Source organism: Myripristis murdjan, chromosome 8 (genome assembly GCF_902150065.1).
Source record: "Myripristis murdjan chromosome 8, fMyrMur1.1, whole genome shotgun sequence".
Lineage (NCBI taxonomy): Eukaryota > Metazoa > Chordata > Actinopteri > Holocentriformes > Holocentridae > Myripristis > Myripristis murdjan.
The window spans coordinates 25,138,884-25,156,055 of record NC_043987.1 but is presented as its reverse complement, the minus strand read 5'-3'; the positions used below and the strand labels follow the sequence as shown (position 1 = coordinate 25,156,055).

The 17,172-nt window shown below is 44.9% G+C and overlaps 1 protein-coding gene across 1 annotated transcript in view; it reads right to left on the bottom strand.

Moving 5' to 3' along the window:
- vat1 (vesicle amine transport 1) overlaps positions 1 to 12,552 on the bottom strand; it is a 31,238-nt gene extending 18,686 nt beyond the window's left edge. The window contains exons 1-2 of the mRNA XM_030057012.1: positions 11,906 to 12,552; positions 5,841 to 6,048 (exon numbers count right to left, since the gene is read on the bottom strand). Coding sequence (XP_029912872.1) covers positions 5,841 to 6,048; positions 11,906 to 12,331 — 634 coding nt within the window. The 5' untranslated portion in view covers positions 12,332 to 12,552. The remainder of the gene's footprint in view (positions 1 to 5,840; positions 6,049 to 11,905) is intronic.
- Between the last annotated feature and the right edge of the window lie 4,620 nt (positions 12,553 to 17,172).

The window sequence follows — 17,172 nt, the reverse complement described above, 5'->3', positions numbered from 1 at the left end:
TTACTGTCCAATGTCGTCTGTACTGTAGGCCTTCATGTGTGTTTTCTGTGCTTATCTTGGATGCGCAGTATGACTGTACGCTGGGGGGCACATGTGCCTGAGGCCCTGCCAGCAGGATTAACAGCAGCCATGAGGAGCTACACCGGGATGGAGGAGACTCACAGCCACTAAACCCCAAGAGATCCTGCCACCTGTTTCACTTGCTTTTAGCATCCACAGTTAAAACCTCCAACAACAGCACTTTAAAAAAAAAAAAAAAAAGAAAAAAAAAAGTCGGGAATATACTTTTCTTAGCATAGACAGGAACCCAAAGGCAGAAATTTCAGCATCCCTTGAGAGCCGGGGAATGGATTATCCTCAACAAAGACCTTAACCTTGTACACCGTGTCCGCTGTCATCCGCCACTCACTCTCATGATTGTATTGCACCCATATGCAGCAGCTGGCAGCGGCTCCCAACAAGTCTTTCCAGATTATCCATGGTGCAACCTGGTGAAACTCCATCCCATACAAAGGGGACACTCGCAAGAGGCAGCTGCAAGATTATGGCAACCATCATATAAACGGCCGATAGGGGACATAAAAGGTTTAATAAGGATCGGCTTAAAAACAGTGCGGAGGACGTGCGGAGTCTGACACACGGACCTCAAACACACCGCGGTGGATATTTATGAGAGCAGATGATTGATAACATATGCCATTGAGTAGCTTTTCTCCAGAGCACCTTGCGGCACCATTAGACTGGAGTTTTCTAGCATGAGAGGCCGCCGGAGGGATCAAACCACTAATCTTGGCAATGTCAGTGCCATGCTGCACCCAGCGAGCTACACAGGCAATCCCAAATGCCCCTTTTCCACCAGAGAGGTCCTGGAAGTAAAGAAATGATGCAATGATCTTGTTATTTTTGCATATCTTATTATTGTTGTATATTAATATTGTTATTTGTTGTATATTGTTGTATATTATGTATATTGTACATAGGTTGTACATTGTATATAGGAATGTTATATATATACTTTCTATTTTATCTTTATTTCATTTTTTAAACTATTTTATTCTATCCATTTTTACTTGCACAGTGCCGGAGTTGTTGCAATTACATTTCACTGCTGCTGTGCCCGTACATTCATGCATGTGACGAATAAAGCTTGAAGTCGAACTTGAACTTGAACTTGTATTTAGGTGTCCACCACACTCTAAGAACAGCAAACTCAATTTGGAGGAGGAGCCTAGTCACTCTGTGTGCGGCCAACAATGACAAAAAGCAGGATGTTAATTATCATTTACTACCGTGCTGCTACGGTGTTGCATTTGGCTTTGGAGAAGTAGAGCTGAATGCTAATGTCAAAAAAAAAAAAAAAAAAATCACATTGCAGTTATTTTTACAGACACTGAGGTTGGGCTATGATTCACAAAGTGGGAGGGCTAATTTTTGCATTACAACTTTCACTTTCACTTTTTTTTTTTTTTTTTTTTTTTTGCTGGGGTACATCTGCAGAATTCAATTTGTAGGCCAGTGCATCTCTGTAGCACCATTTAATTTATAATAATTTGTCACGAATTTTACCCTTATCAAAAATCTAATTGCAGCGCCTGTGATTTGAATATGGCACTTGGACACATTGTGACTTCGATAGTATTTTGATTAATTGTTCAGTTCTTTTTTCAGTTCTAACATGAAGGTCGAACATGCGAGAAAAGCAAGTGCTAATAAGAGGAAACTTTTGAATAGAGCGACAGAGCTGTTAACGAATGAGATGAACGGTTTGTTTTTGTGCCAGTTTACTCGCTGCACAATCACTGGATGAAATGATCTTTACATAATTTGTGCCTGATGTTCGCTCCTGGTTGTTGAAAATGACGGGAGTGATACTTTGGCACTGTTTGCATCAGATGTTTAACCAGTCACGGATGTTCAGCGGTCAAATTCCATCTTGACAGAAGTCGGAGAGTCCTACCTCGGTTTTGGAGGCCAGGGCCTAAACCTCAGGGCAAAAAGAGAGGTTGGTTCCTCTGGTGAAAAACGGGGATTCCTCGAAAGGGGTATTTGACATGACAAGGATAGGACCGAGGGCCTGAAGCGAGGCATTCGAAAAAGATGACGATATTGGCCCCCACAGCACCACTTATATTATGCATTCCTTGTCCGCAAGAAAAACGTGTGGCCCTTCCGACGGCCCCTGTAGCCACTCGAGAGCTCATAAATAAAACAGAGGTGGACGTCATCGTTGGATGCAGCAGAGCCCCATATGTATGCAGGAATGCATAGTGTGGGTGGGGCGGCAGGGCAGCTGTCCAGGGTTCATAAGCATAAGGTCCAGTTCAGGGAGAGGTCAGAGGAAAGGCTTTTGGCAGGGCAAGGTGGAAGCCCCGCGAGATATGTCCCAATGTCGTTTAACTTTCCCCCGCCCAGGCCCAGCGGAGAAAACAAAGGGGGAAACGTGTGCGCAATCCCCGATGACCAGGAGTTAAACAAGGATATGGCGAGGTCATGCGGAGCTCTTGAAGGGAGCGGACAGTTATGGAGGGGAGGAGGGGGACGTGTAGGACGGAGGATGCAGATGTGCGGTCCGGTGGAGAAGGGAGGCGCGATGGGAGGAAATACAATAAACTATTGTTTGGAGAGAGAGAGGACAGGAGTGGACCCACGAGAGAGGCAGCTGAGGACTAGTCAGCAGCACCAGGGTTCACACACACACTCACACATACACACACACACACACATGACTAACTGGCTAAGTAAAATATTCTTCAGTGGTCACCTGATCCTGAGGGCAGAGAACATACACTTTTGAGGAAACCATGCTCTGTGCAGGCAGAATCTGTAATGGCACAATGGGAAGGCAAAGGGGGCGGATACCCATAATCCCTCATACTCCCCTATGTCCTCTCGACAGCATTCAACAGGTTATCAACCCTCATTGTATGGGATTATATGGTTATAGTCCACATTGGTCTCGACTAAGCAGATTCACTGTGTTTCTCTGACCTGACTGGAAGAGTTAAGACGCTCCACTGTTTTTCCTTTTTTCCCAAATTTTTTTCATGCTTCGCATTACATAATGAAGCTTTCTGAGAAACTGAGAGTGGATTACATTTGACCAAGTTTGTAAATCAAATTTGAGCCCGCAACTTTGCTTGCTGGGATGATACCATAGCCCACTGAGGCACCAGGACTGCTGCCAGACGATTTATTCAGAAACATCTTGAAAAGAAAATAAGGGCAATTTAGTCGTAAGATTTAGAACCATCTGGACATAAATTTTCCAGACTGCTTGTATTTTTATGATGATAAAAAATATTAGTACAACACTTCGCAGATTGTAATAAATTGTCCATTAACTTCATGCTCCACTGACTTCGAAGGCATTGTGATCTAAAAGTAAGTGAAAGAAATGTTCCTGAATTTGACTGAATCAGTGAATTATATTTATTTAATGGCAGAGCTCAGCCATGGGACAGCTCTATAGAGGAAGTTGCACTGATGATAGTTGAAGAATAAATTTGCTCATCAAACACAGGGTCTGTGGCTGCTTTGATAAGAGGCTATTGATCCATAGACCTCAAATAAAAAATGATGCTGGTTTTAATCATATCTACTGGGCCTTACCCTCGGACTCACAGTGAAAAATCACTGGGCCTGACTTTAGACCACCATCATACTAATGTTATTTATAAACTGTGCAAACAGGCTCATTAAATCTTATTTAAAAGCTGAGTGCCGTGTCTTTGTGCAATGTAAACTGCATTGATCTGGAAGGAATGCAGTGCTGTGCAGACACATGTCTGGCTCACTGGCTCGCTGCTGTTTACCGACTGGAGTCTCATGAGATAACTAGCATCTGTAATGGAGTACATTTTGAGCATAACCTACCCGGCAACTCCATCTATCTATCTATCTATCTCTCATCTATCTTGCACCCCTATTGTATCAGACTTAAGACAGACACATACACAATTTCTCTCTCTCTCTCTCTCTCTCTCTCCCTCTCTCTCTCGGGGTCTTGTCACAGCAGATACCTTTGATCTCCCTAATCAGAGACTAACAACAGGAACATTTTCTGACAGACTCATGGGTGGGAACCCCTCCACCTTCCCTCGGCTCCCTCAGCATCCAGCCCTGAGCACCATGTGAGCCATGCGGCCACATGACTCAGGGAGACGATGTTAGCGACTTAACAGAACAGGATGTGTGCATCTGCTAAACTGGTAACACCTATATATCACGAAAGGTAGCACTGTCATCACACTGGTGCGCTGCTATCAAAATAAAAAAAAAAAAAGCCCAAAGCTTTACATTTCTCAGTGGCAAGGAGTATTACAATGATTTACAAAGGCAAAGGATGAGGGAGGAGCTGTGAGTACAAGCAGAGAGACTGTTAAGCAAATGTTTTTGTCATAGCTTCAGTAATGTGCTTTCATAATTCTGATGTCCGGACAGCTGGCGAGCCAAGACTGGCGGGCTGCCCTGAGAAACCAGAGACACTGTCTCAACTAAAACCAGCAGGGAAAAGCATCGTACACCAAACTCCCACGGCAATCGTCCTATAGCAAACATACGCTAGCACTCAGCGCGGAAACAGCAACTCCTACATGGGTCTCTGTTGACAGGTGACATCAGCTGAATGAGTGCAAACACCAGTGAATTCCTCTGTAGACCATCAATCCTGCGACTGTGCGCCCGTTAGCTGTCAGTGGGCCCCGGGGGGCCCGTTTGAGAAGACTACACAACTTCACAATAATGCCGTCGATGCATTGATTCTCATTGTTATTGTGTTTATGCCAAGGGCTAAATACACCTGGGGTGGCGTTCTCCTGGAGCTCAGTGGGGAGAGTAATTGTCATTTTTGTATCTGCCAGAGAAAACACAGATGTAGGTTTCATATGCACTTCTACACCCACCATCTACACCCACGCACTGTCCCGAATAGCGAGGGATTCCTTTCTGACTCCCACCGCATCACCGCATATGCTCAGAAAGAGTGAGAAAATGAGCGAGAGTGAGGGATTGTAGACCAACAGACAGAGAGAAGGAGAACAATTTCTTTTGGATAATGCTCTTCCATTCCCTCCAGCTGGCCCGATCCTGTAAACACAAAATACTCTCATGTTCGGTGCATCACGCCCCAACCCAGGTGCGTTTGCTCCCTTAATCCCAAATTTTCCTCACCCACTCACTCTGAACTTTGACCCCTCGCTCCAGGTGACAGGTGTTCCAAAAACCCACCACTGTTCGTATGGTCTAGATAGGCATAATGCAGGGCCATATGTCATACAGACGAACCGTGGGATATTCTCCAGCAGCCATAATTCATATAGAAAAGGCATGCATAAACAGGAGCTGCAGAACAATATGCTTTGTACTGTAAACAGTCAAGGGTGTTTCCTCAAGGTCATAATTCACAACTGTGCATCTTTGCGCTCAGCCACTGCCATATATGGGATTTCAAAATTATCGCACATCATTCACTCTTCACTATATATAGGCTGTTATCACCCTCTGCTTGCAGTGCCTTTGTGTTTATCATAACTGTGTGCAGAGCTCTATGCAAAAAAATAAACTTGTTGTTCAAACACGCTGAGATCAAACTGATAAGTTATTGGTTGCAGTGTTACAACACTGGCAGGGCAGCTGTGAGTCGCGGAAAAATCCTCACAGTGAGCTGTTACAAAATGCATAAACAGCCCACAAGTATAATAAATCCACTGCATGCAACACATGCATTAGATTTAGGTGTTAGGTTTGATTCCAGCCAAACACTGCCAGACTACCAGAGGCTGTGTGTGCATTATGTATTCCCTCTTTTTGACTGAACCCCTCTTCCTTCCCTGCTCCATTACCTGCAGCAGCATGGATGAGGATGCTCTGGTTGGGCCTCAGGTTGCCGAAGTCAAACAGCATCATGTAGGCGGTGACGTAGTTGACGGGGAGGGCCGCCGCCTCCTCGAAGCTCATCCCATCCGGGATGATGAAGGTGTGGCTCGCCGGCACTGCCGCCACCTCCTGCCACAGCCCACAGCGGTTCAGCACCAGCACCTTGTCACCGACCTGGAAAAGAGGACAGAGGAGGGCACCGGCTGAGAGCAGGAAAATCAGAGAGCTCCCACTCCGCCCCCATTTACAAGGACTGAAAGTACCATTTCAAAGACCCCATGAAATGGTTATCTCGCTTGATCTTGCCTTGATTTTTATGTACTTCCTGTTGAAATGCATGCATTTAGGATGTTGGGTGGGACGCATCATTTGAAGTGTAAAGCAACAGAATATCTGTTAGGGAGATAAAACGAGTTTTATTTGCTGGGATGGTGCGACCGTTCAAAAATTTGTGAAGGTTGAAATTTTTACTTGCGCCTACTTGTGCAGCATGAGGCTACCATTTCAGATACACTGTTTCCTCTGAAGCAAAAGTAATTGGAGTTCATTTCATGGCGACTTTAAAGCCCGATGATAAAAAGAAAAATTAAGACCGCAGAGCGCTCTCAGTGTACTGGCACTCAAGGACAAGTTGTGAGATGTGATGTACTGCTGCAGATAATATACTTCAAAATAACTCAGGTTTATGTGCACCACATTACACGGAGCCCAAAGTACTTGGCCAGACCTAAAATTTACATATCTGTGATGATGTGTTGTTAAGAAACAAAAGGCCTGTGCCAGATCTATGCTAGCAACATTATGTGTGGGCAACAGTAAAGAAAGTAAAGACAATTGAAGTAAAGAACATTGCTATGCTCTGCAAAGGTTAACGCCCACTGTCACAAAATCAGTTGTTTTAATAATGAGTGATTCATCTTCAGTCGTGGTCACTGACTCAGCTGAGGCTTGACTTTAATGTAAAAATCGTTACACTGAGACCGCGGGATGGATTACAGCAGCCGATAACTGCTCTTTACATGATGCCACGTCACATCAGATCATCATATAGGGGTTTAGACATTATCGTCCCAGACGTTCAGTAGCAGGATTTGCAACTGTCCCTTTCCAGGAGGAAGAGTCCTGCTGCAAACTTCCCCCCCGCCGTGCCACTGCCCAATCAGGGGAGACCACTCGAGGGACACAGGAAACGCAGACGACAGCGGCATTATAATTCTCTTCCTGTTTTCTTCCTCCGCCTCATCCACCGCTCCCGACGCAGATCTCCCGCCTCCTTTCCCCGTCTCCTCACTTTTCTCTCTTCCCCTCTTTCTCTTTCACTTCCTGACTCCTTTTCCTTTCTTCCTCCCCTTCCTCCGTGCCCCTAGCTGTCTCATCCTGTGAGCGTCTGAGTCTCTCCGCCTTCTCCGACACTCTCTTTTTCATCCCGTTCGCCGTGTTTATCCTTGCACTGTCTCACCCTGTCTATACCCTCTCACCCGCCTCCCCTCCTCTCTTCTTTCCGTCCATACCTCCCTCTGCGAGGAGTGTCCCTTATCCCCTCTTCCTCATCAGTGCGACAGGACAATGGGGCCCATCTTCTCCCCTGGCTTCTCTCCACTCATCAGAGGCCCTGCCAGATTCTTCCCCATGGCTGAGCATAAGACAAGCTCTCTCCTCCTGGGAACAAACCCATTCCGCCGAGGCCTCTCTAATGGTCTGGAGGGAGCCATGCGCCTCGCTGTCTATCCACTCCAATTAGAGAGATCTCCCTCTCTTCCTCTCCCTCTCTCTCTCTCTCTCTTTCCCCTCTTTCATACCCACATTGCTCTTTCTATCTCTGAGGCCACATCATTTGGTTTATTTTGCAACTAGACTTTCACTTTTCACTGTGGGCCGCTTCTCCTTCCTCCCCTTTGTTATTCATGCCATCTCATTTTCTCCATCTCCATCTCCATCTCCTCGTGGAGTTTTCAAACTCATCAGCCTCGCTGGTGTAATTGGGGGTACAGTGTGGCACAAATCGATAGGCGGGGGAGTTTGAGCTTTGCAGGAAACACGCGCGCACGCGCACGCACACACACATGACTCACACATTGCTTTCAGATGCATTTACAGTTCTTTTTCAGTGCCCACGTAAGGCATGTGAGCTAACTGTCATTCACACAAGCTGGCTATGCACACTCAAGGCCAGACCGACGAGCCTTGTGACACCTCTGTTACAACATCTTCGCAGCGTGACCCCCCCCCCCCCCCCCCCCCCCCCCCTTCCCCCCGCGCATCCTTCTTGCATTTCCTTTCTTAGCCTTCATGCCACTGCATCAAATATAGCCACAGCGTGGGGTCGCTGAACAAAGACACTTCCAGTTAGCAGTATATGAATGGACTTAATCAGATGGTGATTCAGTTTCGGGGTATGCGGGCCTCAAGTCAGCTGCTGTGTGGCTTTGATGACCTCAGCGAAAAAAATGAGAGAAAAAAAGAAATCCTCAGCAGAATTTCTGATCAAATGTTCCCTGAGTCAGATTGGGGTGAAAGATGGAGGTTAAATGTTACCACCCTCAAGGCCCTCATGAGTCCTGTAAATGCAATTAGAAGGCAACGTGATGTGTTGCTATGTTATATGATGTGAGAATAAAGGCCACACCCTGCTCACAAAGCCTGCCAGAGCCCGTAATAGATGCTGCTGTTTGCACTTGACTGCAACACTAATTATGCAATGTTGTAGTAGCTGTCGCATTATTCTTCATCTTAATATTAATGCACTGCGATGAATGTGAGCGACCTTGGTGCACATCTTGAAATTTTCCAGGTTTCATCAAGTGAAAAAAAAAAAAAAAAAAAGACAGAAATGGCAGAGCTCGTGGAGAACAAAACACAAGAGAGGGACGTTTTGGAAAATGTCTTAGGGTCTGATTTCCTTTTTTTTTTTTTTTTTACTCAGTTTATGGCCGGCTGTCAACAGGCTGTACGCTACAAATGTGACCACGGTACAAAGGACAAGTAGGATGAACACAGAGAGGATGGTAGGATGAAGGGAGGGAGGGATAAGGGGAAGGAAAGATAGAATGATAGAATGATGGAGGCGCATAAGTGATAGTAGGATAGAAGGAGGGAAGGACGGAGGAAGGAAAGAAGGGATGGAGGAAATACCAGACTGACAATGTGGGCCAGAGGGAGGTAATTGAGAACATATGGGTCAGATCCTACTCACTAAGAAAGCAAAAAAGGGAGAAAATGGAGAAAAAAAGTGCTGATGTTTAGTGTCAAGGGAGCTTTGATGTAATTTGTGATATTTCCCCTCTCTGCCCTGGCTTACTCACCATTATACATTTCCCTGCACTCCTATTTAGGTCATTTCGGGTGAGGTCACTGTAGTATTACTCTTATAAATTTATCTGTGTCTAAAAGCTGGCACTGCCTACCACTTGGCCGGCATTTAGATAGAATAGTTTGAGGTTCGGCAGCAGCAAAACATCCGAAAAATGAAACAACTGTTGACCACACTTCGCTCAGCTGCAGATGTTTATGCTGCATTATGTATTGAAATGACATCGATGTGTTCACAGTTGTGTGTGCACAATACGTGAACTTCCAGACACACCCTGTATATGTGTGAGACAGTGAGATAGAGCTGCAGTGAGTATAGTCAGCCTCGCAAAAAACTCTCCGCCATCAGGGTCAGCACATTCCCTCTGAATTAGCTGCCAAAACAGAGAGATCTCAGAGATCTCTGTCCATTAAGGAGATTGGCTCTTAATTCTGTAAGCTACGGGCTCAAGAGGAGATGGGGAAGTGTAAGGCCTTGTGATGACATGATGTGTGTGTGTATGTGTGTGTGTTGGTGTGCATGACCTTTAAATTCAATAAACATTACTGACAAAGTGAAAGAGGCTGTAAAGCATTCAGTAACACTAGGGTCGTAACCCTTTTATGATGTCTCGGGGCTGTTGGACTGTCTACGGTTGATAATATTCCTATTATTCTGCATAGATGTCCCCTCTGTATCAGATCCAGCGGATTCACACTTGACAGGCCTGAGGGCCACTCCCAGTCATTTGCACTGATTTTTTGCACTCCTATCTCACAAGTTGAGGGAGCAGCATGGCGTTGCCCACAGATATTCACTGGTAGCAGGCAATAAATTAATGCATCGCAATAACTACGTTAACAACAACCGCTGTTCGTCTCATCCTTGGCCGATGTGTAACATTATAGGTTGGTCCTCTAATTGCATTACAAAAGGCGTTACCTTGGTGATGCCATGCAACCGGCAGACATAAGCTGCTACATGACTCATCATGCCAAAGGGAGAGATAATCTTCTTTAAATCCCCATATCACAATTTTTTTTTTTTTTTCATTTCATCCACAGGTTGCATCATTGTATCTTAAACAATAAGCGCTTCCCCTTTTGTTGTGTAATTGACTTGGCATAATCGCCTAACGTGGGGACGTGCATGCGGGTGTTAACTTTCATCATGACATACTGCTGTCTGCCAATATTTTCTGAGCACAACAGAGGCGATATCTGTTGACAAAGGGGGCGACTGATCACATTTCTCACACCATGCTGTCTGTTGTGTCGCGCCTCGCCCTTTCCGCTCGGCGCGTGTGTGCGCCAGCGTCGCTCCCGGTAACAAAAGGCGTCGGTGACTCCGCTCCCCGCCACCCATCAAGCCAGCCAGAATATAAGCTACCACTTCCGGTCTAGCTCCTCAAAATAAAACCCAAATGTAAGGCGTAGCAAAAGGAAATCCAATACTATTTACAAAGTCGTATTTCCTCTAAAAATTCATTTTCACTTTGTGCAATCATAGCCATAAGCTCGACGCGTGAATAACATACATCTATGGGGCCACAAAAAGGAAAATTCACTATCACATGAACATATTGTGCACAACCTGGAAGGAAATGCAATTTGGCAATCAATCAATCAATCAATCAATCAGTAGAAGTGCACAGATATATGGCACAACCGCAGTGAGGTGAGACATCCACTAGGCTACATGTTGAAATTCCACATCATGTTTTTCATGTTTTCAAAATCTTTCAAAAGTCATTTTAATGTTTTTAGCATGTGTGCTGACAATTCCTTTTCCACAGTTTCATCTTTTCCCACGGTGCACATAGTCTTTTTTAATGTTTTGAGCATATTTTTACACAGTGCATGTTTTCATCAGTGTTTCTCAATTCTCTAAATTTAAGTGACTTTTTTTTTTTTTTTTTTTTTTAACTGTATTTTATTTTTCTTTATTTTGAAGTCAGCGTCGTCTTACTTCCGGTGCTATCGATAGCTCTCTCCGATTGGCTTGACGGAGCTCTCCGCGCCTTGGCGCACATCAAAGCGCAGTAGCGTAGGTGCTGCAACAGTGGAAAGCATCCCACGGGTTTGCATGTGTTTATCTAGACTTGAGACGTATCCAGCTCCTAAATATTGCATGTGAGCCATAAATCCATCTGTACAGCCCCACCCTAAGCAGGTAGCTGGGTTTCTGTGCAACTTGGAGTTGATCAGTGTTGTGCGCAACGCAATTTGAAAAGCGGGGAGACCAGAGGGGCGCTGCCTGTCGCTGGCTTCACTGGGCTCAACTAATGCCATTTAAACAGCTGACCAACCCTTAAAAGACATCGAGAAACATGAGTAATCAGTCTTTGTTGCTTTCCACTTTGGGTCAGCAAGTGCTCTGTCTCCCTTTTACGCACCAACGAATGAATGGCTGAAATCCAGGGACAGACAGAAACCGTGGGCTCATTTTTTAGGAAATGTGGGGTTTATTGTGAAACTAACAGGAAAGCTACACGTCCATCAAATAACGAAACTAGGGTATTTCTATGTAACTGACCGGTGTATAACACTACCACGAGTAAGGATTTTTATTGCCTATAGAGCGAGCGAGGAGTGACACGCCCATATCCAGCTGTAGAAATTCAGCCCCCAAAAAATGAAGCGAAGTTCGTATGAAACAGTTAAGCCTTTGCACAATAAAACACAGAAAATGTGGCATTTGTGGCAAAAGGAGCAGAAGCTATAGAGCTGGGGGTGTGCTTACTTTTCTCTCTGTCACCTCTTCCCCGACAGCCTCCACCACCCCGGAGCACTCCATCCCCGGAGTGACTGGCGGTGACGGCAGCCGGTCGTACAGCCCCTGGCGGGCCAGCAGGTCGGCGAAGTTCAGCCCGCATGCCTTGACCCGCACCAGCACCTCTCCGGCTTTGAGCGCCGGCTTGCCCTTCTTCACCTGCAGTTTGACTTTATCATAGCCCCCGTAGCCGGTGAGGACCAGAGAGCGGTAGGTGAACGCCTCCTCCTCGGGGACTTTCTCGGTGGCCGCCGCGGGGGTAGCGGCTGCCTCGGCGGCGCCTGCGGGCGGGGACTCCGACTTGGGCGGCTCGGTTTTGGGCTCTTCGCTGGGTTTGGTCTCCTGCTTCTGGTCCACGGCGTTTTGCTGCTGGGCAGGTGCGTCCTCTCCAGACATTGTGAAGGGTGCCTTGGTTGCTAGACAGTGATGAGTCTGGAAGAAAAATGCTCTGAAATTCACTTCTTGTGCTTCTGCTGCCTCAGAGGAGCTTTGTTTCGGTTTTTTAACACCTTGTCTAGCAAATAAAGCGAAAACGTGAGAGTCAGAGCTTCTTCTTCAGCAGTCTTGCATGGAGACGCAAACCCCGACACTAGTGGGCTGATCAGTGGCCAGTGGCTGTCAACGCCGCGCTCTGACAGACTGTGTGAGTGGGACGAGACAGAGGCGGGCTGGAAAACACGGAGAGAGTTGATGAAGCCCAAGGATTGGTGTGTGTATGATTGGGTGGTTAAGGATTTTTGGGCAGGGCTGTAGGATAAGCCTATACCGCACCAAGGAATGGGGGAGATTTGCAAAAATGGTAATGTAAATGCCAAATAACGCAGGGGGGGAAATGAAACAAAAACGCATGAGAATGACAAGGCGCCTATTCAGTCAATTGACTACAATGATAAGTAGAATTAGGCGGCATTACAGTAAAGGGATGCAAGTTTCTGAACTTAGACTGTTCTAGATGATCTGTTATTTGCTTATACCTGCTTGGTCACCATATCCGTACGAATGAGTATTAAACAAAAATATCTTGTGAGTAAATGTCTGATGGAGCATCATTAGTCACCCCTACAATATCAGCACAATATTGATATTGAGGTATTCATCCAAAAATATCGAGATATTGGATTTTGTCCATTCCCCAACAATAAGCAATATAAATGCAATAAGGTCACTGTAAACTGGTTATTGAGTACAAAGAGCCCTGAAGGATTTTTGTGAGAATTTTGCAATGAATTCCAATTAGGGGATATTTCAGCCACATTTTTGGTATATACACTGTCTGTCAGGTCCTTAAATGTGATGAAAAAAACATGAATTTGCTGATGACTTTAATGTTTTAACATATCTTACTGTTTATGGCTCCATGTTGTACAGAAAGGCTTGTAGTGGCATTGACACAGTAGCAATCCAGAGGAAATGTCTGTTTATGCAGTCTATTCTACAGCATGATTTGTAGGAACGTTTGGTCTGCTTGCGGCTCATTGTTGCAACTTCCGAGTTTAGGCAGCTCATAAAAACCTGAGCTTGTGTTGAGATCACGCCAGCTTTTGATTAAAAGATATAGACTACACTGTATTCTCCTGATCCAATACAAGAGAGTCTGAGCAAGCCCCATCGGGCAACATGACCTCTGCATCAATTCACTGCATTGTAAAAGTAAATGCACATGGGACGTGGCCACTCACATGGTGTTACAGCCTGTAAAAACGAAGCGGTTTATCCATCTCTTAGATCGATTTTGGTGGCTAAAGTCAAAGCGGCCAATAGTTGCAAACCTTTTGTGCTCATTAACACAACCAGCAGTGTCTTTCAGTTTTTGGCAACAAATGGGATCAGCGTCCATGCACATTGTCCCAGCTCTTACACTGTCTATTGTGCATGTAGTGTGTGGAGCTGTGTGCATTCAGGGAGATGAAACCACAGGAGGAGTGCTGAGACACCTTGTGGCTGTAAAGTGCCACTCAGCACTCCTGTGGCCAAAGTCAGCAATGTCCCAATCAATATCCCACTGGGGCTTAATGCTGTCGGATGCAGACATTATTGATCTTCAACTTTGACACAGGCCAAATGTTACAAGGCAGATTGTCTATTCTTCACCACGAAGTACACCGGGCCACTCTGAGCGCACTTCAGTATTCTGTGTGTGCTCCCTGGACGGCCCTTCTCTTCATTAGCCCTAACAGGTGAGTGGACAGTATGGTAATGTACCACCAGGACCAATCAGGAGGATGGTGTGGACTCAAACTTGGAGTCTGCAAAAAGGATAAGAGAGAGTTCGCTATTTTAGTTTCACTGTGAGCAGGCCCAGAAGAGCATTTCAGATCACATTCCAGCAGTGAAACAGGTTTTGAAAATGTATCCATCACAGAAAATAGCTTCAGTTAAAGGAACACATTGCAGGAATAGAAGAGATGTACTCCCTAGGACACCTGGTGTGGTTTGGAGACTTCCTCTCATTGTCTAAGTAGGTTACTGAATGCATAATGTTTCACGGTGGTGTTATTCGGCCTGGATAAGCTACTGTGTCACAAGTCTGCCAGGCAAATAGACTGAGTCTTCAGGGAGGCTGGATGGTCCCTGAGGATGTGTGTGTCTGCACTACAAACACATGGATATTTTCGCTTCCATTAGAGCTGGACAAAGACCAGAATTCATGAAATATGTTCTTTAAAAAAAAAAAAAAAAAAAAAAAAGGTAAAACAACATGCAATCATAGCGAATCGTGCACATTTCACCAATTGGTGCAAACACAAACACAGACAATGGAAGAACTGTTAGATGTAAGAAATATTAATGCCATCATGTGTAGTGAAAGAGAGCTTTTGAAGTCCGTGGTAGCTTATCTGTTATACTGCATTACAGTGCCTGGAGGAACTACCATGTCATGTATGTAGCCTGTTTTCTTCTAAAAGTCACTTGTTCATACAGAGATATGTACAGGAGATCTCATCTTAGTGAGGAGGCGCAATCTGAGTTTGTGTGGGCTTTTATTAACTTGTGTGCCGTATATATTTATATACATAAAGCGTCTCCAGTAGCAAACACCGCAGCCCCCACAAATATCCATCCAAGTGAGAGCAATCAGATAGTATAAACCAACAACAGGGGAGCTCCATCATACACACCACCCAAACAACATGATTTTTGTCCACACAGTTACCCATGACACATTGCTGAATGCAACTAAATGGAATCATTTGACCTCAATCTTTGATGGCTCAAAGGATCCAGCCCATCCGGTAAACAATGCCTCTCTGACAATGAGTAAACTGAGCTTCCAGAACCATTATAAACTGTCCATGTCTCTCAGGGATTTTTTTCCCCCCTGTGCAACAGGAATTGCTGACAACCGCAAATAGGTGAGACAATACTTCAAACTTTAACTAACAATCAACAAATGCTAATATGTTGAATCTTAAGCTACCATTATGTTAGCAAGTCTTGGAAATACCACCAAACAACTGACAACCAGCATGTCTGTGGCACTGCCCACCACTGCTCACTCACATCCCTTTGTACTTTTCTTGGACCGACCCTCATGACCACCAACGACCGCAGATCCATGAATCCATCCTCTGTGTTACATCAGCACAAAGCATGCACTCCACATTCACTAGCATTAGTAAATTCCAATGTATGAATGCACGAAATGGCAAGGGACCTTCTTTGCAAGACAGAAAAAAAGTGTCTTGTTTTCTTTCATGTATTATTACAGTGTCCTTTATCATGACACCGAGTGTTTTTTTAGGGTGTGAATAGTGTCTGTTTATATTTCATTCATGTTGGAGTGATTAATATTAACGCACTCTAAAGCAGAAGTATATTTTAATTTATTAGTTTATTCAACAGGGCACATGCACAACTCAATCATTATGGCCAGAATTAGCTGTATAGTTAATTTACATCTGCAATCCCTGGCAGGAGGATATTAAGAACATAATTCAATACAATCAATATAATACAAACAATTAAAAACAATACAATACTGTGCTAAAAATGCACAGTCAATGGGCTAGAAACTGATGGTACACAGAGGTGCACAGGTCCTCCTGAGGATGCTCTTGGTTGGCGCAGTATATAGCATATTGGGCCACATTGGACAGTCCATAATATTCTTTGTCCAAGAGACATGTAGCTACAAGGGGTTTCACCTAATGTAATATGCCAAAGTTCTCCAGCAGACCTCTTGGTTCTCATCCATCTCCATCACTACTACATATTTACAGCTCTTTGAGAACTTCTATGGGCGGTATGACTTAGAGTTGAATCAGAAATTAGTGTGAACAGGAAAGGGGCTGGTACAGTACTCAGGAGTATGCTGCAATATCAGATGTCAGATATCAGAAGTTAACCGCTTTTCTGAACAGAAAGTGTATTTTCTGTCACCCTCTTGCTAATCCCACTATAGCTGCTCCTCACTGGGATAAATCAAAGCACACAAGAGGGTCTCTTCTCAGGGTTGTAGCACTCTGGTGTAAACAGGCTCTCTTTCATTACCACTGAAGCCACTAAAATATGCAGTGGTTAGTTTTACATATGTGCCTTAGCGTACAGAATGTGCTTTACATACAGGGCCCACTGCAGTCATTTGCCTCTATTAATTTTACATTTAAGTTTATGGGACTGATTGATTCTGCCTGCTGGTGTACAAGAGCTCAAATATTAGGTGCCAGAACTCATTGCACAATGAATCCCAGCCAGTTTAAGCACTGGTCACTTAAATCTTTCCCTCTAGTTCACTCAACTTCTCATCAAATGATGCAGTGCAGGAATTTGTGTTCTACTCCTGTTTGGATGTATTTAGAGTCCACGCATAGAGTTGAGTCACACACGTCCATCAAAGCCTCCCCATAAATGTGACCATTCAGCACGGCTACATAGACATTCAACAGCTTTGGGAATGCATTAGACCCACCTAGTGGCAGGTGCAGGGTACTGGGATGAACTGGCTTGAACTTACACTGTTAAAATAGTCGACATCATCAAACCACAAAGCCACTGAGGTAAGCAGCACTGTCATCGCCGAGGGATTGTCCATACAAGTGGATACTTTGACCCAGAGGTCACCTTATGCATCATATAGCGCAGTTCCTCAGCACTATTGTTTGGGATGACACTAGTCCAGCCCAATAGGAAAGCTGAGCGCCAGTGAGGGTGTGTCAGGGAACTCCAAATGAGAGGAACTCTTCCTGTTTAGATTGCACATGACCCTCGGTGAGGGATGATGGTGGTCTTCCAGTAAA